The sequence below is a fragment of the Lynx canadensis genome, chromosome A2, assembly GCF_007474595.2.
Source record: "Lynx canadensis isolate LIC74 chromosome A2, mLynCan4.pri.v2, whole genome shotgun sequence".
Taxonomy (NCBI): Eukaryota; Metazoa; Chordata; class Mammalia; order Carnivora; family Felidae; genus Lynx; species Lynx canadensis.
In genome coordinates, this window is record NC_044304.2 from 161556332 (window position 1) to 161582404 (window position 26073).

At 54.7% G+C, this 26073-nt stretch overlaps 3 protein-coding genes across 3 annotated transcripts in view; 1 reads left to right on the forward strand and 2 right to left on the reverse strand.

Annotated features, from left to right (window-relative positions):
- Positions 1-1388: 1388 nt before the first annotated feature.
- On the reverse strand, positions 1389-24720 carry PDIA4 (protein disulfide isomerase family A member 4). Its single transcript, XM_030308688.1, has 10 exons — positions 24412-24720; positions 17544-17724; positions 15334-15539; positions 12664-12802; positions 10019-10224; positions 9730-9888; positions 7552-7703; positions 4068-4224; positions 3368-3601; positions 1389-2609 (listed from the first exon to the last, which is right to left on the reverse strand). The coding sequence occupies exons 1-10, from the start codon at positions 24497-24499 to the stop codon at positions 2194-2196; spliced, it is 1938 nt and encodes a 645-aa protein (XP_030164548.1). The 5' UTR covers positions 24500-24720; the 3' UTR covers positions 1389-2193.
- On the forward strand, positions 21233-21720 carry LOC115509335 (60S ribosomal protein L17-like). Its single transcript, XM_032592474.1, has one exon. It carries the CDS (start codon positions 21245-21247, stop codon positions 21683-21685), a length of 441 nt encoding a protein of 146 aa, XP_032448365.1. The 5' UTR covers positions 21233-21244; the 3' UTR covers positions 21686-21720.
- Positions 24721-25255: 535 nt separating the features above from the next.
- Positions 25256-26073, reverse strand: part of ZNF786 (zinc finger protein 786) — a 35450-nt gene continuing 34632 nt past the window's right edge. Inside the window, exon 6 of the transcript XR_003967304.1 lies at positions 25256-25500. The gene's annotated coding sequence lies outside the window, so the exon portion shown is untranslated. The remainder of the gene's footprint in view (positions 25501-26073) is intronic.

Sequence of the window (26073 nt, forward strand, 5' to 3'; positions counted from 1 at the left end):
ACGAACCCCTGCCAGGGACGAGCTGAGCCAGCACACGTCCTGCACGGGGTCCCTACAGGCACGCTGCAGAGGCTGGGGCTTCCTGTTACGCAAGGAGTTAGGTAACTTGCCCACAGTCACACGGCTAAGGAGCAGTCAGCTTGGATTAAGGCTTTGGGAACAGCACACGCCGGACCCCGGATCCTAGCAGGCACACGGCCAACGGCTCGAATCTTCAGCCTTCCGGAAGTGGTGCTGTTTTCTACACTCAGCTCCCTCCAGGTTTCCACGTACCTCCTGGAGAGGCCGAGACCGCGAACATCGAACATTCCTCAAACTTGTACACGCGACACAAACAACAGGTTCAACTGATCCCTTGTCCCGTTTCCGCCGAGTGGAGGCTGCAGGGAAAAGCCAGCGGGTGACGGGCACAAGAGACAAGCCCAGAGCAGGCACCGTGCGGAGTCAAACAGACCAAACGTCAAGAGCCATTTTTGAGACACGCGGGCACACGAGACCGTGCGCTGGGTACGGGATGAAATCATTCACTTTGGTGGCTGTGGCGGCGACAGAGAAAAGAAGGGGGACGGACAGATGAAGATGCGGCAAAACCCTGGTGACCTGTTCCACGTGGGTGATGAGCAAATACACACGGCCTGTGTGTACCGACCACACCGAAGCCCCAGGAAAAGAACCACTCAGTTCTCCCGGCGGTGCCGGAGGGGTTTGCCTCTTCAAGCCCCACACCCACCTCCGCTCCGGAATCTTCTGGCATCCAGCCCAAGGGGAGGCCCGCTCCTTGTCCCAGTGGGAGAGGACACACAGGTGGGCCTAGACCTACTGCACTGGCCACTCGGAGAACTTGCCACAGCAGCACCACCCTCCGGTGCCTGGGCCACTTGGCTGGAAAGAGGTCGTCTGGAAAGGCCCGCCCAGGCGGCCCCGCCCCAAGACCTAAGACCTGCTTCCTGGCCCCCAGCCGGCTCCCGCCACAATCACACGTCACTGCTGAAAGCTGCCGCTGGCTCCAGAACTGTCCTCCTCCTCGCTTCCGTGTTAGTCACGTCAGGAGCAGGGGAGTGTCAGGGGAGGGGAGGTGGAGGCGAATGGAACCGCTGCAACGAGGCTCCCATCACGCACGAATCCCCCAGACCCCCATGTCGGGGCCGCACCACGCCCTCCTCCCGGGCCCCTGAAGTGCTAGGGACAGTCTCCTCAGCCTCCACCCCTGCCGTCCACACAACCGGGAGCTAGATCGCCGATGCCCCCCCCACCTCCGCCAGGACACCCCACTCCCCGAATGCTCGGGGGGTCTGTGGCAACAGGCACCTGCAGGACGGCCAGCCCTCCCCATCCTCAGCTCAACCCAGGCTCCAGGACGAGCGGACATTCTCTGACACGGTGACGGGTAATTTTCAGTAATTGCTTTATTCCATCATGACTGCCTACCCTATCTTTTCCATCACCCGTGCTCTAGGCCACCTCTCCTCCGGCAGTACTGACGCCGAGAGGTGGGGCCGGCCTAACCAGGTGGGCGGGCGGCCTCCGTCCCCCCGACCCCGAGGCGGAGCCCTGGAAGCTGACTCCCAGGGTCTAGGGGACCCGGAGACCTCCTCGCCCCACAGTCCTGGGCGTGAAAGCAGAAGGCACGATGACGCCCAGTCCCGCAGAGACGGGGGCGGCTGACATCTCGGCACGGGGCTTGGTGACAGTTGTTGGTGCCGTACGGGAAGAAATGAAAACGAAAGCACACGGACTGTCAGATCTTCAACTAGTAATTCCTCAGACAAGGGTAAAATAAAAGGCAAAAAAAAACAAAAAACAAAACAAAAAAAAATTGTGATTTGGCAAACTGTTTTCTTAAATTTTAAATTAAAAGAAAAAAACATTCACACAGAAGAGATTCAACTTATCTGCTTTGAAGAAATATATTAAAGAAAATGGAAGGTTAAAAAAAAAAATCAAACCCCAAATAATGGTAAAAATAGACGTATCCTCTGTAAAAATCTGGGCTAATCTACTGAGTCATTCATATCTATTCAGTATTCAGAGCATGAGGTGAAACACCAGAGTATAAAAAAATTAAAAACCAAAAAGAGATACTGCCCTCGCACTAACCCGCCAGCCGCACGGCTCGCTGGGGCTCTGGCCACCGGCCGCTGGTGGCTACAGTGTGTGGTCCCTCCCGCCCGCCACAGACCTCACTCGAGGCCTTCAAAGCTCCTCCCTGGTCCTGCTCAGTTTTGTGGCGTGTTCTTCTACAAACTTGCTCAAATGTTCCAGATCTCGGTTTCCATCCTCAAACTTTATCGGGTTCTTTTTGTCCCCGCTGGGGGCAAAGTAGATGGTCGGGAACCCCTCGACTTTGTAGCGGTTGTTGGGGATGTCGTTGGCGGTGGCGTCCATCTTGGCGATGACCAGATTCTTGTGGCCCTTGTACTTCTTGCCGAGGGCGGTATACTCGGGCTCCAGCTGCTTGCAGTGCCCGCACCAGGGCGCGTAGAATTCGATGAGGACGTCCTTCTTGGGGTCCATCACGATGGAGTCAAACGTCTTCCCCACCACGACCTTGACAGGTCCCTTGTTGTTCTTGGGCACCGGCTGGGACTTGACAACCGGCTTTAGTTTTCCTGCCCGGGAAAGCAAGCAGGGGAGCGCGTGAGTGCTGCAAAGGCCCTGGGCTCTGGCGGCCCTCACAGGACCAGGTGGCGAGGCCAGCCCGAGTGCAGGACGGGCGAATCCAATGTGCCAGGCCAGGTGGAGCCCGCCTCCGCTAGCGGGCCCCTTAGCTCCCTAGCCTCCTCACCCCTTCTACTCTCCCAGTTCCTGTAAGGGCCAGAGAGCCTGTCGATGGTCACACCCCAGGCCCGATGGGACGCTGGGCCCCGTCCGGCGAGGAGGTCACAGGAGGGGGGCCACCTGGTACGAAGGGGCTCCGGGAAGAGCTGGCAGCCGGGGCGGGGAAGGCCTGCAGGTACCAGCACAGGGAACGTTGGCAGAGGGCGGAACGAGGTCCACAGAGGACTCCGCCCCACGCCAGAAAACTGGGCCGAGGTGCTCACCCAGATCAACAGAGATACCCTGATGCCTCAGAGCAAGTTTTCCACGTGTACAAAACTTACTTCTAGGTCCAAAAGCCTGCTTTACACATTAAACGTTTTTAAAATAGGGCTTCTCAAAATTTCCCAGATACCAGCCTTTTGTTACAAAAAAGAAAAGCAAGCGAGCATGGGGCCTGTCTGTGTCCGTTCTCCCACCCCCCAGGTACAGGAGAGCACACGCAGGGCCAGGCTCACCAGAAGGGAGTCGGGGGATGCAGTGTTGGAGCACCAGGTAACCACCCCTCCCGCCCCCAGGCTCCATGGGGAAGCTCGAGGCCAAGGCTCACCTTTTTTGAAAGCTCTGACGAACTCACGGAGGGTGTCAGAGTCAAACTCGTCGGGCTCCATGGCGAACTTCCGCCCGCCCTCGTCCAGGATGGCTGCGTTGACGTCCTCGCCGCTCTCGCTGAGCCCCAGGTCCTTCACCTCCGTGGCAAAGTCATCCTCATCAGCCACGGCGAAGGTGTACTCGGGGAAGTCCTTGGCCACCTCCAGGACCTTGTTCCGCCAAAACTGAGTGGCTGAAATGGGACGGAGCACTGTGAGCTGAGCCGTAGAGATCAAGTTTAAGATTCTGTGGCTCAGACTCTCTGACCAGGCTCAAGCCTCACTTGGAGAGATAAGCATTTCTGAAAAGCGTCCTCCCTGAGCAGGTGGACCTTGCTCAAAAGCCCAATGAGCCCAAGTGGCCTGTGTCCAGTGACATAAACCAACCCCTGCCTGCCTGAGGATCAGGGGCTGGTCTAGTCCCAGCTCTGCCGCCCCATCTCTAAGAGATCTCTGGACTCCATACTAAGCTCCCCTCGTACTAAAAAAGGAAGGAAGAAGGACAGCTCTATGTAGCAAGGAAGGAAAATTGCCTTGGAACCACAAATACAAAATACACCCTTGCGAACCCGCAAGGTCTTAGGCGCAGGATTCCTAAGTGCGAGAGCCAAGAGCCCCCACCAAGAGCCTCCCTCCGCTGGACAGGCCCTGGGGTCTCACCAGCTCTGTAATCAAAGCTGAAGTCCACGCTGTAGTAGACGACCACCAGGGGGCGCCGCGTGTACCGCTTGGCGTCATTGGAGGTCTTGCGATGGCCCACCAGGGGCAAGGTGTGCTTCAACACGTGGTCCCTGATGGCTGACCCCTCGGTGGTGCTCTGCAAAAAAAAAAAAAAAAAAGGGGGGGGGCAGGTGAGGAGCAGTTTCACGGAGGCGGGCTCATCTCACCCCACCTTCCGCTGCCACTGTTAGGGAATAACAGCTCCTAAGGGACGAAGGGACGGGCATGGGAGAGGAGTCACCTGAAGGGGAGCTGCTGGGGGAGCACACCCAATAAGACCCTGGTGTCTTTCAGGGCCCCTTTCCTCCACTGACCCCTAAGTGAGCTTCTCAGGCTACGGCAGACACCATGTCACCTTTCCTCTGGGTCTGGGCTCGCCATCGGTGTCAATTAGAAACAGCTGCAGGGGGCACCTGGGTGGCTCAGCCGGTGAAGCATCTGACTGCGGCTCAGGTCATGATCTCAGGGTTCGTGGGTGTGAGCCCTGCGTCAGGCTCAATGCTGATCGCGCGAATCTGCTAGGAATTCTCTCCCTCTCTCTCTGCCCCTCCCCAACTCACGCTTTCTCTCTCTCTCTCTCTCTCTCTCTCTCTCTCTCTCTCAAAATAAACAAATAAAACTTATTAAAAATTTTTTTTTTAAAGAAAGGAAAAGAAACTGCTGCGGGAAGGCGGGCTTCCAGACAACGGCTGTTCCCACGGTTGAACAGAGTGGAACGATCTACCTTCCCCTCATGTGACCTTCACTACAGCCCCACCGGGGGCATTTTACAGAGGTGAAGGGAGGGAGGCCCAGGGGCACACACCTGCCGAGCAGCTATGCTGGGCTTCGAATCCTACCTTGAGAAACAACACCCATGACTACCGGTTACACCAGAGCCCGGCCAAGCTCTCAGGGAAACGCGGAGCCAGACAGAGCTGCGCGGCCGGAGGCTGCTGCACCTGAGGCCACCCCTCCTGAGACAGGGCCAGGAGGCGGGGTGTGCGGGGCTCAGCTGTCTGGTACCAGGCACCTGTCCTTGGACAGGCTCAACAACAGTGGCTCTTAAAGCTGGTTCACGAGGCTTCCCCAGTGTTTTCCAGATGAGATGGACCCGACTGACAATTTATGCAGCACCTGTGACCAGCTGGGCACAGCGGCAGTGGCTTGGGGACATGGAACTCAGGCGACTGCCCCAAGGGACGCACAGGGCCCCCTGACTCATGGTAAGACAGTCTCTGAGTCAGAACCTCCAGACACCAGCCTCACAAACACATTACAGAGGAAGGAACTGAGGCACGGCCAGGCTGAGTTGCTCACCCAGGTCACACAGGTGGAAGTGGTTGGGGAACACCACACTCTTGGCTCTGGGCCCCAGTCCTGTCAGGATGGGACAGTCAGGGAGGTGGCCCTGTGTAGCACTAAAGGATGGCAGGAATTGCCAGGTGGGAGGGGGAAGGCGCTCCAGGGGAGGAAACAGCAGGAACCCAGCAGGGTACAAAGTCCCAGGGGAGGGGAGGGAGCAGGGGGAAAGTGCTGGAAAAGCGCGCAAAGAGGATGGCAGGTCAGGACAGCCGCTGGACTGAACATCACCTGGAAGGTGACCTCAAGAGTAAAGCAGAGTGGCCCCAGGGTACACGTGCTCTACAGCTGGGCATGTGCCACCCACAGGCCTGAGCCCGAACTCAAGGGCAGAGCCGGCCTCACATCCTGCAAACAAACAGCTACTTTCTTCTGGCAATGCATCTTGTGCTGACTTTACCCTGGCTTCACCGTACCTGTCCTGCCTTGGTCTTTCCTTTGCCCAGATTTCCAAATCCACCTTTTACAAAATCGCATTTCACTGTGTCGTGTAAATTTTTACAAAGCAGTCTTAAATAATTCTGGCAACAAAGGTGGCATGTAAGCAATGCCAATCTATTTATTTGTTTTAAAGTTTATTCATTTGTTCTGAGAGCAAGCAAGCAGGGGAGGAGCTAAAAGAGAAGGAGAGAGAGAATCCCAAGCAGGCTCCGCGCTGTCAGCACGGAGCCCGATGCGGGGCTCGAACTCACGAACCGTGAGATCATGACCTGAGCCGAAATCAAGAATCGGGACACTTAACCGACTGAGCCACCTAAGTGCCCCATCACCGATCCATTTAAGGTAAAGAGTAAAAGGCAGCGATGCGTATAACAAACTAGACCAAGTGGCCCTTAACCTTTTGGGGGTTAAGGACCCCTTCAAGCTGTCTATGGAAAGCTGCAGACCCCTTTCCCGGGAACATGCACACCACCTGGAACGGTGCCTGATTGCTGGGGTCGCCTGAAGAGGAGGAGGAAGGGACAGGAGAGGGAGCAGCCCCCATACGCCCAGGGGAAGAGAGGGGCCCTGAGCCTGAGCAGATGAGCAGATGTGGCCACGAGTGAGACTCTAAGGAGGAGCCATGGTGTTCACGACCCAGGGAATCAGAAAGATTCAAGGTGGCCTCTCCAAGGCCCCACATGCTCCCTGTTCACAAAAATGGATCAGAAGGTACGAGGCTGCTCCCTGCGGTGCTCACCCTGCCTGGGCCGCCACATCCTCCAGGCCCCAGGAGAGCCCTGGCGGGGGAATGGGGGCACTTGCAGCTTTCCCTCAGCCTGTTCCTAACCGGTGGTGGCAGTCTGGGCCATAGCTCACTGCTCTGCAGCCCAGTCTATCCAAGGAGAGCTCTGGGAGCCTTGGCGTCGACGGTTCTTCCGAATCTGAAGATCCGCTCACATAAGCGCCGGGCACCCGTGAAGCATTCCGGACACGGCGCTGGATCCAGGCTCACCCCGGGCCAGGAACCCCTCACGCCCTTCTCAAGGGAGTGTGTCACACGGTTTCGGAAGAGGGGGGCTGGGTAGGCCAGCGGAAAGAAAAGCAAGGCCAACCCCATGTGCCGCACTCCATGGCTCCATCCGGTGGAGAGAGGCCTGCATCGCTGTGTACCCTCAGGGCCTCGCCTGCCCTTCGGCTAAGGGGGCCTAGGTCAGAGACAGGAGCACGTCCTGGCCCAGAGCAACGCTGGACATGCAGGCCAGGCCCGCAGTGGCTGGGCGCCCAGGGAAGCTGGCGCTGGGCTGCAGGAGCATGAAGAGAGGGAGCAATGCTGGCAGGGGTGTGAGGCCCCCAGGCCCCCCAATAAACCACCGACCACCCTGCTGCCTGCGCTCACGTCTTCAGCCTCCCAGGAAGCTGCACCTTTACCATGGCGGTTGGGAAACGGGGGCCTGGAAAGGCTCCAGGCTCAGAACCCCAGCGTTGGCTCAACCAGCAGCCTGAGGCCGATCAGAAGCCTGGGTGTACAACACAGTGATCGGTTCCACATGCCTGAAACTAGTATTATGTTGTAGGCTAACTGGAATTTAAATAAATACTTAAAAAAAAAAAAAAAAAAAAGGCAGCCTGGGGCTGCGGTGGCCGCTGAGCCCTCACGCACCTGGATCTCCATCACGTAGCTCCTGGGCTCGAATTTGGACTGGAATTTCTCAGGCTGCATTACAACCAACTTCCCAGAGGAGACTTTCAAGAACTTTGCTATTTCAGTGCTGAAAGTGTGGTGGAATTTGTAATCTTCTCTTAGGTTGTTGGCTGAGGAAGTAACAGAATGGTAAGTACACAGTTTATTAAACTGCCTGACAGATCTAGGCTTAACTCATGACTCTTAAAGCTGTTGCCCTGCAAAGACCATGATTCCCACCGTGAATTCTGTGTGGACGATACCTAGAGTATGAACACTTGAAGTTTGGATTTTAAAACTTGGTACAGGTGTATTGCCTTAGAGCCTCTATATCAGAATTGGCTTAAAAAAAAAAAGATAACCGTTCACGGAACAGCTCAGAGCTAACTGGTCAGGAGCTACTGTCTCCAATGCTGAGAAACACATTAAACCCCCAGACAGTCCGTGTGAACAGGGGAGCGTCACACTCTGTTATACCCACAAAGCGGCTTTTCACACGCAGCCCCTGCGAGTGGGCTGGCCTCTCCCCCTTGTACTGGTGGCTGTCCCGTTTGCAGGCTGCAGGCCTTTTGCTATACACACTTTCACTTAAAGATCTTGTCAGACTCTCAACATGAAACCCCCCAGCCTGAGAATACTCCAGAACGAGGGTTGGCAAACCTTCCGGAAAGGACCAGACAAGATCTTTGGCTCTGTAGGCCATACTCTCCTAAGCACTCAACTTTGCACTGCAGTGAGAGAGCAGTTAAACAGCATGTAATAAAGCGTGGCCGTGGCCCTGAAAGACTAAGGAGACCAGGCAGGGGCCAGATCTGGCCCGCAGGCCAGTTTCTCCATCCGTGCCCTGAATCCCCCGGGGGGGAACGCACGTCACTTCTCCACGCTGTCCTCACGGAGGCATCCAGACCCATCCTGAGCGGAGTCTGTGGTCCAAGCACTGGGTAAGACCTCCAATGGGTCCCCCCATCCTGGAGGGCGACTGGTTATAGGAAACATACGTTCTGGGGAGGTGGGGGACGGCTTTCAAAATCAGCCAGACTTAGATTCAAATTCTAATTCTGAGACCTGCTCATTACGTGACTTTAGGCCTCCCCGGGCCTCAGCCCCTCCTCAACAGAAACACGGAAGTCTACCCTGTAACCCCTGGGTAGGCTGGGGCTTCCCTCGGCGTGTTTCTTCCTGGCTAGTTCCCAGCAGGTGACACGGTTACTTCATTAGTTAAGACTGATGAAGCACCTTGGCTCCCGCGTTGGACACGGAAATGGGATTTACCTCTACTGTCGGTTTTACTACGTGCATCTGCACTTGATGGACACACGATCGTTCTCGTGCAGCACAGAAATTAGCGCTAAGTGGCAACCGGTGCATTGAAAAGTTGCAGCCGCTACACTAAAGCAGAAAACCAAGCCGTGTTTGGAGTGAGTGGGGTACTAGGGCATCAGAAAGGACGCAATAAGGCCGGAGGGCATCCTCAGGGCTGCTGAAAGAAAACATCTTCCACTCCTGACCCAGAGTCATCCAGGAGGGCAAGTACGCCTGCCACCAGGCAGGAGCCTGACAGTGGGTCTCAGGATGGGGCGAGTGCGACGTGCCCCACAGAATACCACCGTTGACCGCTGTTCACCTCTCAACGCTAACACTGGACCTTAGCATTACCAGGCACGTTTGCTAGGTGCTTTGTCCACATCAGCTCAATTAACGTAACAACCTCTGATGTAGAAAACACCAAGTCGCCACCTGTGGTCCTTATGCTAATAATGGCAGAGCCAGGATTCGAACCCAGGCCAGAGTCAGAAACCCTCACTTTCTGGTCAAGACCCTGCCCTTGCAGAGGGACTGGGAAGGGGTGCCTGGAGAGACAGGGAGACAACGAACGTGGATGAACGTGACCGTGGCCCTGCTCCTCCTCAGAGCCCAGGGAGACGGCACACTCAGTACACGATCCTATCACCCGTGTGTATTCAAGGCAACAGGGACTGACCTCTAACCCCAACCCCAGAAAGGCAAGTCTGTTCCCACAGATGCTATTGCAATCCTTCATCAAGCTAGCCCCTCAAGTGACGCCCCAGGAGCTTCACACAAGAGCAGCAGACCCCCCGACAACCTCAGACGGCCTGGGCACGTTCGCTTCATCCAGCCCAGAGCGCCACTACTTACCGGCTTCCTGGTACTGCTGGTAGGCCGGGTCACTCTCCGCTGTAAAGACCCCGATGATGATGACATCGTCCCCGTCCTTCAGGAACTCCTGCACCTGCTTCAGAGCCACGATTGCCTTGGAGGGCGGCCCCGACTGCTCGATCATGTAGTCCACGATCCCTGGGAGCCGAGCACACGCCTGAGGAGGGGCGAGGGGCTCCGAGGCGCTCCACCCACCGCTCTCCCCGCCCCCCTACGTCCCCCAGGATGCCCCCCTCCCCGCTGAGGGAACACCAGGAGGCAAGCCTACCGTATTTTTCCCGTGGGCCGTTGTAATCAAAGGGTTTTCCCTTGCGGAAGATTTTCAGGGTGGGATAGCTAGAGACGTCGAACCTCTTGGCCAGGTCTGTTTCGGCAGTGGCGTCGACCTTGGCCAGGGGGATCGGGGGGGAACGCTGGCTCAGCTCCTTGGCCGCCTTCTCGTACTCGGGGGCCAGTTTCTTGCAGTGTCCACACCTGTAAGAAGCGGCCGTTGTCAGGAGCCTGTTCCAGCACGAACACAGCCTCCCATCCAAGCGAGACACAGAGGCCCGGCCCTCGAGCAGCTCCGTTAGACCCTGCAAACCTCTGAACATCTCCTCGGGGAGGGTGTGGAGCCGGGCCACTCCAGAGGCCAGCGTGACATCACAGGTGCCACTCACACAGGGTGCACACAACACACACACACACAAACGGGGGGGGGGGCGGGTAAGACATGGGAAAGGCGAAGAAAAACAACGATTTTTCTCCATTGCAGTCGGGACAGGGAAGGACACAGGTCAGGGATGGCTTCATATAGGAGGTGACAGTTGATCTGGGACGAGAGAGACAGGTAGGAAGCGGACGTGAGTTGCTCAAAGGTGGGTGAGGGGAGGGCAGACCGAAATAACCACATAACAAAAGCACAAGGAGGAACGGTAACCAACCCTCGCGGACGCCGCCCAGCAGGGCAGCAGAGGGTGGGCCTGAGGACTCCGTACCAAGAACCGACGGCTCACACGGGGGCAAAGACCTTGCAAGTCACGGGCTCCGCGTAGTGAGCTGAACAAAGCACTGCCTTGTCAGCGTCCCCGGGACGCCTCGGGGCTGCACCCTACAGCAAGTGAACTGTCTGCAGCTACAAGGGGAACTGTTCTCCGTGGGGTCAGAAACCAGGTGAACCTGCTCTCTGAGCATTTACTGAGCCTGTGAAGTCAACGGGCAGCTGAGCCCAGCCCCCAGCAACTAGAACTTAGGATCCGTAACCCGGCGTGGGACGTAACCTCACAGCCGTCTCTCCTCCAGCACCGGCACCACCTCCCAGGTCCCCTTTGTGCCGAAAACCTCACAAGAGGGGCCACGGCCGCTCTGCTCTCCATGTGCTCCAGGCCTTCCTTCCTCCTCCCACCACCGTCTTCTCTCCGCACGTGCACACCCCGTGAGACCAAGTGCAGTGACTTCTGCTGCAGAATCCAGAGCCTGGGGTCACTGTCGTCTGCCCCACGGTCACATTCCCGACTCTGGTCTACACCGCACACCCTGACAAAAAGCAAGCCTGCTCCAGAACCAGAACTGCTAGCTGCCCTGTGATGAATGCGCCAAGGTGAACTGCGAAGGCTGACCATCCTCCTGGACCCCTGGCCTCGACGCTCACACCTCCCTTGAAGATGGTCCACTTTGCTCTGCTCTGTCTTCTCCGGCTGCTCACACCTCCGCGCTCTCCTCAGGAAGCACAAGAACCACATACAGCACCTCCACCAGCCACTCTCCGACTGCCTTTCTTTCTGGCATCTTCTTTCCCACGTCCGGGTCCCCTCCCCTGAATGATCCGTGCCCCCGCATTCTGATCCTTTCTGCTCTCCTCATGAGTTCTGTCATCGCCTACAATCTGGGGGCCAGAACTGGCCACGTCACCTGCATATGCTGGGGTCACGCAGGCCACACCCCTCCTCAACTCTAAGGGACTGGCCCACTTCCTCTGCAGAGCTGGGGATTCCAGTTCTCTGACAGGGAGCGGGCTTCGATCCCAACCCACGTGCTAGGGCCACAGCCCCCAGACAAGAGCTCCTCAGGCACCCCCGGCCAGGTTCTGCTGTTTCTCTCCTACAAAAGCTGAAGCCCTGAGGCCGGGGGGTTGGGCAGGGGGCGCGGTGGCATCGAGAGGCCAGGGTTGTGATGGACGGAAGGGCGAATGGAGAAGGCAGAAGGCAGGAGGGCCGTGGGACCCTGGAGGCTCCGACTGGAGAAGGGGACACATCTGGAGCATGAAGCGAGGCTGAGGGTCATCTTCGAAGATCTGTTCCAGAACAAACAGCCACGAGTGGAGACGAAGACAGATAAAACCATGGTTCGAACCCCTCAGGAGGCAGCGAGGCGGGAAGAGGCAGCCCGAGGCCACCAGCTGCCACCACCCTACCCACCGTGGTGGCAGCTCCGCTCGGTCCTCCTCATCACAGCTGGACGAACTTCCGTGAACAGCATTTCCACACCTGCTACAGCCGTGTCCCCTCACACTGCCCCCCAGAGCCACGGCCGTCCCAGCGCCTTCGTGCGTGTTTCCTCAGGGACACGCCCTCGGCACATCGCTGGGCAGGGCAGGCGTGTGATGACAGATGGACCCAGCAGGAGCAGGCCTGGCGCATGAGGGAACATGGACCGCCTCGCGGCCCCACACACGGGCTCCACTCTCCTCTGTGCTACAGGCCTGTGTCTACCTCGTCCTGTCATCTGGGAGAAGACCACCGCTCTCTGGAGGACTCAGCAGTCAGTTCAGCTTTCACGCACGGCCGGGCGGAGCGGGGAGGGCCGTGGCAGGACCCCGTTCTGCTTCACACGCAGGCGTCTGTCTCTGACGCCCTCTACCCAGGGGCTATGGGGGAACCGAACGCGGGACGGGGCTCATCGTACCCGAGTAACATGGGACAGACGGCATCTTACCAGGGGGCATAGAACTCCACCAGAATGATGTCTGCATCGTTCACCACTTCATCGAAGTTATCCTTGGTCAGCACAAGCGTGACTTCTGGTGGGGGCGTCCAGTTGGGCTGGGAGATCTCTTTGACCTTGGCCACAATTTCTGAAAGAAACCACACAAGACTGAGCACGGGCAGACCTCACCGCAGAGGCAGGCGGGGAGGCGCCGACAGACAAGTGGCAGGGCCTCGAGGAGAACGGGAAACGTCTGATTTCCCCAAATCCACCGGCAGCTCTCGCCAGCGCCGCTCCGCAGTTTGAGGCCACAGTTCAGGGTCGAAGGTCCACGGTTTCCACCAAACCCCCTCCTGCCCTTTTTCCATCCGCTGGTGACTTCTCCGACAGCCCAACGCCAGCTGGCGAGTGAGACCCTGTTCTTGCCCCACTGTGGTGCTCACCGCAGGCCAACAGAGGGGGTCTCCCAATGTCTGACCACACGTGCCTCGGAGTAGCCTCGAGGGCGTCCCCTTCTCGGGTACAAAGCCACGTGCGTTTCGTCATGTTACATCTGGCACGCGTCGACACGTCCGCAAAAATCAAGGAAAAGGAGGAGGAGCAGCCCCTCCCCCTGCTGCCCGGGCCGCGTCGGCGTCACCTCGGAAGGCGTTACAGACAGGCCCGGTCGTGGCCCTGCTCCCCAGAGATGGAGTCAGCGACGTGAGCGGGACACGGAACGGACTCTCACGAGGCACCTTCCAAGTGGCTCTTAGGAGCAGTGCGGGCACACTTTACATTCCTCTTTTTTTCTTTTGCTCTGCACTCACCAAGGCGCCGGATCTGAGAGCCACTCCCGCAAAGCAGGAGCCTTCAGACAGAAGTAAGCGCAGGAGCAGACGCACGGCATGTCCACGGCATGAACCCCCGCGCCACCACCGTCGGGGAGGCCCATGTACTAAAACGCACTTGGAGGCCACACTGCTCTCAAGATTCCAAACTGGCCACACCGCTAGGGGTCAAATGTTGGGACCAGATGTCCACATATATGAGCCTGTTTAAGTTTTTCCTTTATCTATTTTGAGACAGTAAACGTGTGGGCGTGCGCATGGGGCGGGGCGGAGAGCAGAGGGAGGGAAAGAAAATCCCAAGCAGGCCCCACGCTGTCAGCAGAGCCCAACTCGGGGCTCAAACTCACAAACCAGGAGATCATGACCTGAGCTGAAACCAAGAGTCAGACGCTTAACCAACTGAGCCACCCAGGTGCCCCAAGCCTGTTTACTTTTAAACGAGAAGTACACGGCTTTCAGCCTGTCCTTCCATGAAGTTCCTCTATGTGCTGACATGGGTAAGATGTTATTTGTTAGATAAGACATGAATGTGCACATGATATGCTGACAAGTGTGTGAAAATCACACACACACACACACACACACACACACACACACACACACGTTCTTACGGGTACACAGGAGAAACGTGTTACACTAGCCACCTTCCTGGAAGGGAGCCAGATAGCCAGGCTCAGGGTGGAAAGACTATCCCTGATCTACCTCCTTGAATTCTGAACCACGCAAACGTATTTCTGGTAAGTTCTCAGACAGATACAACGTGAAAGTAAGTACTGATGGATGTGAGGTCTTCTTCGTGCACCTACGATGGGCTCCAGTGCTTAGAGGATCACAGGACTGACCCTCACACCAGCTCAAAGAGAATTCAGATCAGACCCAAGTGACCTCCCGTTCCTCGGACGAGGAACCTGAGGCCTGGCAAGGAGAAGACACTTGTCCGGGACCGGTGCTATGTCACGACTGTAAGACCCAAACCTTAGTCAGTGCCACACCACACCAGGAAAGGAAAACGTAACATAATTTTTTTTTTCTAGTGATTAAGAGATATGGTGAAGAGGGGCACCTGGGTGGCTCGGTTGGTTAGTTCTCCAACTTCCGCTCAGGTCATGATCTTGCAGTTTGTGAGTTCGAGCCCTGCATCAGGTTCTGTGCTGATAGCTTCGAGCCTGGAGCCTGGAGCCTGGAGCCTGCTTTGGATTCTGTGTCTCCCCCTCTATCTGCCCCTCTCCCCTGCTCACGCTCTGACACCCTCTCTCTCTCAGAAATAAACAACCGTTAAAAAAAAAAAAAAAGATACGGTGAAGATACCACAACTCAATTTGTTCGTTCGTTAAAAAAAGAATTTAGCTTGTGCCTAATGTCAGTCAGGCAGGGATCCCTCGGGTTTGGTTTTGGAAGAACCACCTGGCTCCCAGTGCCTGTAGTTCCTAATATGGGGTTCTGGACCCACAGCCTCAGTAAGCCCGGGGAGCCTATAAGGAATGCACATCATCGCGCCTGACCTGAAGCGCAGTGAACTGGAAGGCTGGGGATGGGGCTCAGCACGGGCTGCGGGAGCCCACCAGCTGAGTCGGACGGGAGCTCTACAGCACCGCCGAGAACCTGGCCTCGGGCAGCAAGTGACACACGGCCTCCAGGTCTGGAGTTTCATGGTCTGAAACGGGAAGAGACCCCTGCCACCCTAGGACAAGTTTATTTTGATCTCAGTTACCTGGAACATTCCAGCAGGGACCGCTCCCAGCCCACACAACTGGTCTTCCTCTCTATTACCCAAACTCCCCCTCTCTCAGCTTTCCTGTGGGAAGACAGTCCCGGCCTCACCTCCCCCTGCAGCTCAGGCTCCACTCACCTTCCTGGGTCCGGGAGCCCTCGTAGTCCACAGCCTGCCCCTTCTTAAGGACCTTGATGGTGGGGTAGCCGCTCACGCCAAACCTGCCGGCCAGCGCCGACTCCGAGGTCGCGTCAATCTTGGCCACAGGAATGGGAGGGTCGTTCTCCTTCAAGGCATTGGCGATTTTTTCATATTCTGGAGCAAACTGCTTGCAATGTCCACACCTGAGAAAGAGATTTAGGGAAGGAGAAGCAGGTTAGCTGTACCCACGGAGACTTATACCCAGCAATGCACACAAACGCCGGGGCACCGGGACCAGAATGATCGCAGTCAAGAGAGACAGACACAAGGTAACACAACGAGGAAGCCACGGCGGCTGGAGTCGGACAGACGTAGGCCAGAGTTCCCGCTCCGGGCTGGACACACACTCCCAACACCTCCAAACCCCAGTGCTTTCACCTGTAAGCTTCTCAAAGTCCATCAAGGGACCTCTTGTGAGGGGTCTATGAGGTTAAAAACTCTTTACCAGGGGCGCCTGGGTGGCTCAGTCGGTTAAGCATCCGACTTCAGCTCAGGTCATGATCTCACGGTCCGTGAGTTCGAGCCCTGCATCGGGCTCTGTGCTGACGGCTCGGAGCCTGGAGTCTGCTTCGGATTCTGTGTCTCTCTCTCTCTCTGCCCCTCCCCTGTTCATGCTCTGTCTCTGTCTCTGTCTCAAAAATACATAAAAACATTAAAAAAAAAAAAAAAAAAAAACTCTTTACCAAACACCCTTCTGGTTGTCTTCGTGCATTCCCTCAGAGTACACGGTGGAGTTTTCCAGAGGCTACATGACAGATCACAACGTCCGCATAGTGATGTTAACACGTAAGGGTTATCATTAAAGATTAATTAGTATTGAAATTTCTCTGTTTTAATGTTCAATATGGTACATACTGATTGCCATAATGCACACAGAAAGCTGTCTGGAGGGCACCTGGCTGGCTCAGTCAGTGGAGCGTGTGACTCTTGATCTTGAGGTTAGGAGTTCAAGCCCCATGTTGGACACAGGGCCTTTAAAAAAATAAATTAGCTTTCTGTGCCGCTAGCATTCTTGCAGCCATGGTGAATGTTCCTAAAACCCGCCGGACTTTCCGCAAGACGTGTGGCAAGCGCCAACCCCACAAAGTGACACGGTACAAGAAGGCAAAGATTCTCCTTACACCCGGGGAAAGCGACATTATGACAGGAAGCAGAGTGGCTATGGTGGGCACACACAGCTGATTTTCCAGAAAAAAGTCTAAAACTACAAAGAGGATTGTGCTGAGGCCTGAATGTGTTGAGCCCAAATGCAGATCTAAGAGAATGCCAGCTATTAAGAGACACAAGCATTTTGAACTGGGAGGAGATAAGAGAAAGGGCCAAGTGACCCAGTTCTAAGCTGCTTCTTTTGTTACGTTATGAAGACAACAAAATCCTGAGGTTACGTTCACTTCAAAAAAATAATAACAATTAATTAACTCCTTAAAAAGCTATTTGGAGTCACAAGCAAAAAGTGAGAAGTGGTGATCTATTATTGCTGTTAGTAATAATATGACCTCACGAACCTGTTGTAAGGACTACTTAGTTACCTTGTACGGAACACCTCTCACTTGAACATCAAACGTGGGACCAACCACGTGAGTATATCTTAACTATCTTGTCTCAAAAGTGAACCAAGGAGGGCAGAGGAAAGAGGACGACAAGAAGGAACAGAGGCCAGCAGGAGAGGGGAGGAGGAAGGGACACAGAGCTGTAACACTGCACACAGTGTGGGGTGTGGGGGGAGAGGCAGGACAGAACGAGTGGGGCCCGGGGACTGTGTGCCCTTCCACACCGGAAACCACCGTGGGCCAGGCTTGCACTCGGGCAGCACGTGGTGGGAGCAGGGAGGTGGGGTGGCCTTGACACAGGTCAGGGTAGAATCTCTAACAAGGGACGTGTCTGTCGCCAACGCAGGTCTCCGTGGCGGCACAGCTTGTTAAACATGCCCACGCCCCGGCTGTGGCTATCAGAGGTCACGTTCACATTCTGAACTGCTAAGGACCGCGTTCCACGAGGGCCGGCTCCCTGGACGCGGGGTCCCTGGCGTTCCTGCACCCGGACACTCCCACCCTGCCGGGGTCTGGATGCCCGTGAGGCACCAAGCATGACAGCCCAGAGGAAGCCCTCGTCCAGGCTGGCGGAGCAAGGAGGAGGAGGGTCCTTACCATGGAGCATAGAACTCCAGCAGCACCGTGTCTTTGTCAGCCACAAAGTTATCAAAGTTTGCGTCGTTCAGGATCAGGACCCCATTTTCTTCCTTCACTTCCAAGTCGTCTTCCTCCTCGTCGTCGTCGTCGTCCTCCTCCTCCTCTTCATCCTCAATGGCATCTTCCTTATTAGAAGAATCTGAGCAGAAAATACCCACAATGTTGGGAGCCTGGGGACTCTCCTCCTTAAAAACTTTCCTAGGACCCCAAGCCCTCAAAGTGTGGCATGAGTCCTGAGTGGCCCCCGAGGACCACCACGAGCCGGGGTGGTGACATCAGGCCTCCCCCACCCCAGAAATTCAGGGTAGAACCTGTAACAAGGGACGTGTCTGTCGCCAACGCGGGTCTCCGCGGCGGCACAGCTTGTTACACGTGCCCACGCCCCGGCCGTGGCTATCAGAGGACACGTTCACATTCTGAACTGCTGAGGACCGCGTTCCACGGAATTCCGCTCCCAGTCTGTACACTGGGGAGCCACTTAGGATTTCACTTCAAGGGAGGTCCCGGTTAAAGGGTTTGAAAACCACAGGTCTAGAATTTAAAGCCTCAACGCCCCAGCGGGGCTTGAGGGCAGGACGAGGCGCCTGTGCAGACGCAGCCCCGCAGCCCTGCAGCCTAGCTCCACGTGCCCCCTGCCCAGCCTGGGGGAACCCTCACCGTCAGCGCCTCCCCCTGCACTGGGATCTGATCCGCTCCTCAGCACCACCCCTCTGCGGGCTTTCCAGGCCTCGCCCCTGTAGCAAAGCTCCTTTATCCACATCCCACGCTTTACTTTTTAGGGCACCTCATCCTCTGGTTACCCCATGTTTGTGCTCCAGGGCAAGGCCAACTTTCAACATCTTCTTCCTCACTGACTACGCTTCCCACAAGTAGGGCCTCACTCAATCTCCCGTTAACAAACAGGTGCCGGGCCCCCCCAGACAGCACCACGCTTTTCGCTCTGGAGGATGGACTACTGACCAATTCCAGTTCTCTAACTAACCCCAGTGATCTACAGGGTGGGAGCTCTCCCATGAAGAATTGTGAAGATTTACAGGGTCAACATGCATCAAAAATACACAACAAACCACACCTTCATGGGATGCCTTGCCCGGAAGCAAAGCTCTCTTCCCAGAACACGAGAATCTGGGAGTTTAGCTCACTACCCAGGGATACAGGAATCTTCCACCAAACTACACGTACAGGGCACCATGAGCTGTTGTTAACCAGGATCCCCGGCTGCTGTCGCATCGGCAGACAGAGGTGCAGCAAGTACCAGAACGGCAGCAACCCCGGAGCCAGGTCATGGCCAGGGGCCCGTTCTTCCTTCCGGAGGGGCTCCCTGGGAGACAGAGCAGCCCCGGCGGTTCTGTGTTTGGGGCTGAGGGTGAAGTCAGCCTCGGGATTCTGGAACCTCCAGGACTCGTCCCGGCTCAGCCCTGCCCCTGACTAGTCCAGAGCTGGCTCCACGGCTGCCGGGACGAGCCAGGGGATGGGTCCGGGTGGCCTGGCAGCTTTGCCCGTTTCCGTGAAAATCTACCAATCGGCAAACTAATTATAAAAAACCCTCAACCCTCAACCGCGTCCCTTCACGCATCCTGCTGCTTTTTCCTGGCTTCCATGTCTCTCTCCAGCTTACGGTGTAAGATTTCCTCCTTTGTGGGGGGAGGAAGAATGGCCTCTAAAATCCCAAAAGAAAAGCCACCGATTTGACAAGTACGAACCGAGCAGACTCTCCTTTCCTGGGACTGGTGCCCCCCAACCCTGCCCCCAGGGCCATCGCCGTCTGACGTGTGCTCTTTCCCTGGCCTCCCTCCTCCGCAGCAGGAGCTGCAGAGGATGGTCCTGCAGAGGCCCCGGGCCCCCAGCACCGTCACCAGGCTTCCTGGATGTGGAGGAAGGCAGGACCTGGGGGAAGACAAAGCGGGCTCGGGCCCCGTCTCCACCTCTTAGGCTGGCGGCCTAAACCGAATCCCCTCCCCTGGTCACTGGCAGGCAACACCATACACCCAGGTCTTCTGTCAATCTGAGAACCTAAGGCTCTTGGGAACCTGAGTTTAAAACCGGCTGGCGAGGGCTCCCCCAGGTTCTTCTGGAAATACCGCCCACCCCAAGCCCGCAAGGCAAGAACTCAGTACTGAGCTTTCCTGTTATGGCCTGTGGGACAGCAGCTCCGTTGGCTCTCCAGAAGGTCAATCTGCCCACCCTTCGCTTTATAAAGTCCTACCCACGATGACCTGTGTAACGGCTGCGCACTTGAGGGCTTGACGCGGGAATGTTCTGCAGGTTCTCTGCTCCAAGTCGGGGCTACGAGGCACCCCACGCCCTGCCTCCAGAGGCTCGCGTGGGCCGGACAGCCTGCTGACAGCAGTGAGGAAGGGCCTGTGGGCCATGCAGACCCATGCTCACTGCCTGAATGCCCTGCACATTCGAGAATCAGATTAACTTGCAAGCAAATGGAAAAGACTGGAGGCCGGCTGGAAAGAAAGCACCGGGAAACTTAATCTGCGCTTTAAGCTAGGAAATACATCGGGGGAGGAGGAAGCACTTGGCGATCCGCTCAGAGCATGGAGATAAGGTGAATTTTACAAAAAGAAAAAACAAAGATGCCTTCTCACCTACGCTCAGCCTGATCGGGTCTGTGAGCACAACTAGTGAGTTTCAGGGCTCTCTTGATTAAGTGGGTGTCCCTGAGCTACCACGGGACAGAGTTCCTTAAGAGTGAACTCATTTCGGGGTGCCTGCTAGCTGAGTCAATTAAGCATCTGACTTTTGGTTTCGGCTCAGGTCACGATCTCACTGTTCATGAGTTCGAGCCCCGAACTGGAATCCTTGCAGAATCCACGCTGACAGTGTGTAGCCTGCTTGGGATTCTCTCTCTCTCTCTGCCCCTCCCCTGCTCATGCTCACTCACATGCTCTCTCTCAAAATAAATAAACTTAAAAAAAAAAAAATCTTAAAGTGAACTCATTTCTTGATACTTGAAAAAAAAAGTGTTTTTTGGTTTAAATGACAACAAACAAAACGACAGGGCATTCCCTACGTAATTAAAGACTCTCAAATGCATGAAGTCATGCCCCTACCTTTCCATCCCTTCCCAGCTTGCAGATAACCCCAGGACTGGACCCACTACAATCTGAGCAGGCAATGGCTCTATATTCCTACGTACTAGGAACCCACCCACTGCTGCAAGTAAAACACCCCACATTTAAAAAAAATTTTTTTTAATATTTATATTTGAGAGAGAGAGAGGGAGACACATACACACACACAGAGCGTGAGGACAGGAGGGGTAGAGAGAGAGGGAGACACCAATCCGAAGCAGGCTCCAGGCTCTGAGCTGTCAGCACAGAGCATTATATGGGGCTCAAACCCACGAACCGTGAGATCGGGACCTGAGCTGAAGTTGGATGCTTAACTGACTGAGCCACCCAGGCGCCCCAAAAATATCCCATATTTTAATGGGCAGGCCGTTTTTTCACTGGGCTTCACTTTTAAGACTGGGACATTCTAGGATAGAAAATACATCCACCTCTTTGCGTAAGTGGCCTCAGATGATCTCTGAAATGGTTCACTACTCACTTGACCCGGAAAACCCGACAAAGTCATGCAAATCAAGAGGTTCAAATCTTCGTGTTCACTTTAAGAATACACGGGAAACTGCCCAGGCCATCAAGGGCATGCATATCCGAAAAGCCACCAAGCATGTGAAACATGTCACTTTGCAGAAGCAATGTGTGCCATTCCCACACTACAATGGTGGGGTTGGTAGGTGTGCCCAGGCCAAACAGTGGGGCTGGACACAGGGTCGGTGGCCCAAGAAGAGTGTTGAATTTCTACTGCACATGCTTAAAAAGGCAGAGACTAATGCTGAACTTAAGGGTTTAGATGTAGATTGTCTGGTCATTGAGCACATCCAGGTGAACAGAGCCCCCAAGATGTGGCAAAGAACTTACAGGGCTCATGGTCAGACTGACCCATACCTGAGCTCTCCCTGCCACATTGAGATGAGCCCCACGGAAAAAGAGCAGACTGCTCCTACACCAGGAGAGGAAGTTGCACAGAAGAAAAAGATATCCCAGAAGAAACAGAAGAAACAAAAACTTATGGCCCGGGAGTAAATTCTGCACAAAGCACAGGCAAATAAAAGTCAAGTCAGAAAAAAAAAAAAAAAAAAAAAATCCAAAGCCTTCCAGAATCTTCTGGATGGATGCCATTCTCTTTAGCATGAGGCCAATGAAGCCCCTCACACCACCTCCACAATGCTCAGCCTACATGGTAAGACCACTGCAGAAGTGGGGGCCCCTCCTCCAGCCAGGCCTCTACCATCCCTGCCCACTCTCCAAGGTTTATCTGATGACAACACCGGAGCCTTGCCCAGCCTGGACACAGGCAACTCCTTTCAAGATGTCCTCATTCTACCTCCTCAGCTGCTCACTCTTCAATCCCCACCAGAGAAGTGCCTAGAACAGGTGGATAAACTACCATCAGGTAAAAACCATGAAGTTTGCATTAAACAAGGAAAAAAAGAAATTTGTTATCAGACAGATCATTAGAGGTGATATTTATTAGGTGCCAAGCACTATGCTGAGCCTTTTAAACACATTCTCTCACCCCTGGAGGGAAACATTACATGCACTTTACAAATAAAGAAACGAAGGCACACAGAGTATTAGTCACGTGCCCAAGGATCACAAAACTACTCAGTGGATGGAGAATCGTGACCACTCAACTGCTCTGGTGTACTGTCACAGCAGATTTTCTTTGCAATACGCCGAAAGTTTTAGGCGGAATCAGGTGGTAATTACTTCTCAGGAATGAAGAGAGAGGGGCTGAGCAGTTCTTTAGCACTGCACCCAAGTGAATTTCCACTTCACTTTTAAATCTAAACCAATCCCAGATAAAAAAGACAACCACCTGCATCAAAGTATTCTCCTTCACTATTTTTAGCTGGATGTAAAGATGTGAAAAGTACCATTGATTTCTAATCTGAGACACAGAAAGTCCCACAACCTAAGGCTTATACCACCCGAGCTTAAGTTCTATTTGGTAGCCATATTCTCGGGATGGGGGAGGGGGAGGAGTGTCTTCTGGATCCCAGACACCACTGTGCTGTCTGAATCTAACATGTAAGAGGCAAAACAAAATCAAAACCTAAAGACTGGGAACATCTAGGGTGGAGGGAAATGTGGCGCCAAAATAAATCCGCAGGACAAGTTACCTATGAAAGTGAAGGGGCAGGGAACCCCTCCCTCAGGGATGGGAGAGGGTCAAGGTAGGGACTAGAAGCCCCTCCCCAACACACCCCCACCTCAAAAGCACATGCCCTGCAAGACCCACCATGACCATGACAACTCCAGAGATTCCTGGGATCACCCCAGGGGCAACTGCTTCCCAGGGCCTTCATGGGATTAGTGACCTGTCACCCAAATGATACACTTGCTGGTCCTAATAACCCTTGGGGTCCACCCAAGTCTGCCACTCTCTCAGGCCTCTTGAGAACTGCCCCCAAAAGAGTCACTGGATCAAAATCAAGACAAAATTATTTTGCTTTTTAGCTGCGTTCCAAAAGCTACTCTCCATCCTCACTAGTCCTCAAACTTTGAGGTGCCTCCCAAAGTTTAATGTGCATATGAAATCAATGAAGAAGTTTAAAATGCAGATTCCAGGGCACACCCCTGCAATCTGCTTTGGTATATTTTGGGTTTCTGTATTTAAATAAGCATCAGATGATTTGAATAAAGGTCCCAAGACACACCGTTATCTGGTTCCTTTCGGCAGGTGCTTTTTCCACCAAGTGCCGAATTTTACTTCCTTTTCTGTTTTGCCGAAGGCTTGAATCAGTGACCCACACAGAAGTTACTCAATCTGTTTGAAAGGGTATAAAGTTCACACACTTCCCCCTACGCACTACTATTAGAAAAGGGGGGTTATTTATACTGGAACAAACTGGCTAGGAAAAAAAAAAAAAAGAAAAAAAGGTCATCAGGAGAAAGGCCAGAGAGGAAGAAAGTTAAGACCAGGAATGGGATGCCTGTTCTCTAGGAACAGTATTCTTTTCTTGACTACTACTGCTTTCTAATTATGGACGTTTTCTCATACCATTTGTTTGCAGCGAGCTGGTTTCAAAGAAAAATGTGGCAACGATGGCTAGTAGCTGTCCAATGTTCGTACTAGAGCGGGGGCTCTATGGGCCATGGCCACGCTCATCCTATACTCCCAGAAGCCTGCTCGGTGACTGGCACATAGTAGGTGTTGAATAAACAGGCGCAGAGAAAATGGAACCTCTGGTTTCTAACAAATGCAAACCAAGCCGTCCCTTTCTCCCTCAAACCAAAACCCAGGTGCTATTTCTTCCCAAATCTACAAACCGCATTTTTAAAAAGTAAGATACCTGCGGCCCGCCGCTGCCCGGGAGAGCTCCCACTCTCGCCCCTTCGCCAAGACCTGTTTTGCAAACAGTGGCTCCCTCTGCCTTCCCGCTCCCTGGGCGTGCTCGCCTGGAAATTTTAACCAGCACCCTTGCCAAGAGCGAGCAGTCAATCTGAACACGAGTAAAAACGGATTAGAATCTGGGTGAAGGAGCCAGTTGCAGAAAAGGCACCTGATACCCTCTCCGCGTCCCAAACCTGGTAGGCAGGGGCTTGCTAAGAGGCCTCCGCCGCCGTCCTCTCCCGGGATCTCCTAAGCGATCCCGCCCACCGCTACTGCCCTCAAACTCCAGCAAGTTGCCGCCAGTAGCGGAGGGGCTCCGCACGGAACCCACCGGTCCAGGGTCGCACCCACCCCGGATCTCACCCGTGGGCCCCTGCGGCCCATCAGGCGCGGCCCACCGCTGGCCGCTCACCTTCGTCCGGCCCCCCGGCGCTCGCCACCGCCAGCAGCTGCGCCAGCGCCAGGAGCAGCACCAGCAGGCAGGCTTTCCGGGGCCTCATCGTGGCAGTGCGCAGCGCGGCCTCCCCACACCTTCGGTCCCCGGGCACTCCCGGACCTAGGGCCCTCGCCTCGCGAGCGAAACCGGAGGGAAAGCGAGAAACCCCCCCAGGAAGTCCTCGCCGGCGCTCGGCTGGGGGCGGGGAACCCACCGCCCGGCCAATCCCAAGCGGACTGGAGGCACGGGCCGCGTGCGCCTCGCTGCGCGTCGATGCACCGCGGCGCCGCCCTCCTCTCCGGCCCTCCTCCCCGTCCTCCTCCGCGCGCCCCGCGGCTCGCGCGTTTAAAGCTCCGAGCCCTAACGTGAGGTGCCCCCTTCTGATTGGCTGCGCTGCAGCCACCAATCAGCGGCTGCCACTCGGTTTGCCGGGAGCGCACAGGCTGAGAGAGGGAGTGAGGGAGAACAAAGGCGGCGGGCCAGGGCCAGGGGGGCGGGGCCGGGCTGCGCATTGGGGCGCGATTGGCCGTCGGCGCGCTGGGCGGGGTGGAACCTGGGAATGTGGGGCGGGGCGGGGCTCCGGGTCCCTCAGCGGAGCTTGGCAGGAAGAACACGTGTCCTTAGAGGAGCTCCAGGGAGAAGGGCAGTTCTTGAAACCAGCCCGATAAGAGGAGGGTTGAGGTCGAAGCAGCAGAGGGGACTGAGCCAGTTCTGTTAATGGGAAAAGAAGGGAAAGTGGCTCTTGAGTCTGCTCTTTGTTCGTGGGCTTCTCAGTTTTTGTGTGTGTGTATGAGCAAATAAAAGTTTGCATTTTTCCCCCCTGGGTTAAAACATATATTGAGCTGGGGAGCGGGGATGAATATGCAGTAAAGGTAATCCAGACCTAAGAGTTCTGGAAGCTGCTCTCCACGGTTTCATCTGTGAACAAACCATCAGTTGCTTGTCCAAACTTTGTCTCATGTTGTTTATTGCTCTTGTGATTTTCAGCAAAGGTGCAATACCAGGTAGGCAATCTAGTGGCTTACATATACCTCTAAATATGGTCCAAGTTTTCCCTCTTGACAACTGAAAAGAAGAAAATTAGGTTAAAATAATTTTTGTAAAAAAAACATAATAATTTTTGTATGCCAGACCTGTGGTTTGAGATTTCTTCCACATGTGAGGATTAGTATGCCTAAAGAATTAAAGAAGACAAATTGGGGAGGGGAGGGGACTGTAGTCCAGGAGAATTTTTCTGTGTGTACAGATTACGTTAGGAAGAAAGAAAGCTGGCTACTTACAGGCTTTATCATTTAGACAATTTTAATTTAAAAATCTTTATTGAATTCCTATCAATCTGATGGTTCTCTCAATTTTGTAGGGCAGAAAGACATTCTGCAACTAAGTATACACTCAGTGACTTATTAGAATGCTATTAGTGTAGAATATTGAATAATTCAATATCATTTTATTTTTATGTATTTATTTTTTAATTCCAGTATATTTAACAGTGTTGTATTAGGTGTATAATATAGTAAATCAACAATTCTATACACTACATGATTCTCATCAACTAGAGCCCACCCAGAATTTTTGTCTTTCATGGCAATTTTCTACAGATCTATATTTTAAAGAAGTTTTTTCAATGTTTATTTTTGA

Coding starts and splice junctions, on each gene's coding strand:
- LOC115509335 (XM_032592474.1), top strand. CDS start 21,245: ATGCATATCCGAAAAGCCACCAAGCATGTGAAACATGTCACTTTGCAG.
- PDIA4 (XM_030308688.1), bottom strand. CDS start 24,499: ATGAGGCCCCGGAAAGCCTGCCTGCTGGTGCTGCTCCTGGCGCTGGCG. Junction 17,725..24,411: donor CGCCGGGGGGCCGGACGAAG/GTGAGCGGCCAG, acceptor TTTTCTGCTCAG/ATTCTTCTAATAAGGAAGAT. Junction 7,704..9,729: donor CCAGCAGTACCAGGAAGCCG/GTAAGTAGTGGC, acceptor TTACTTCCTCAG/CCAACAACCTAAGAGAAGAT.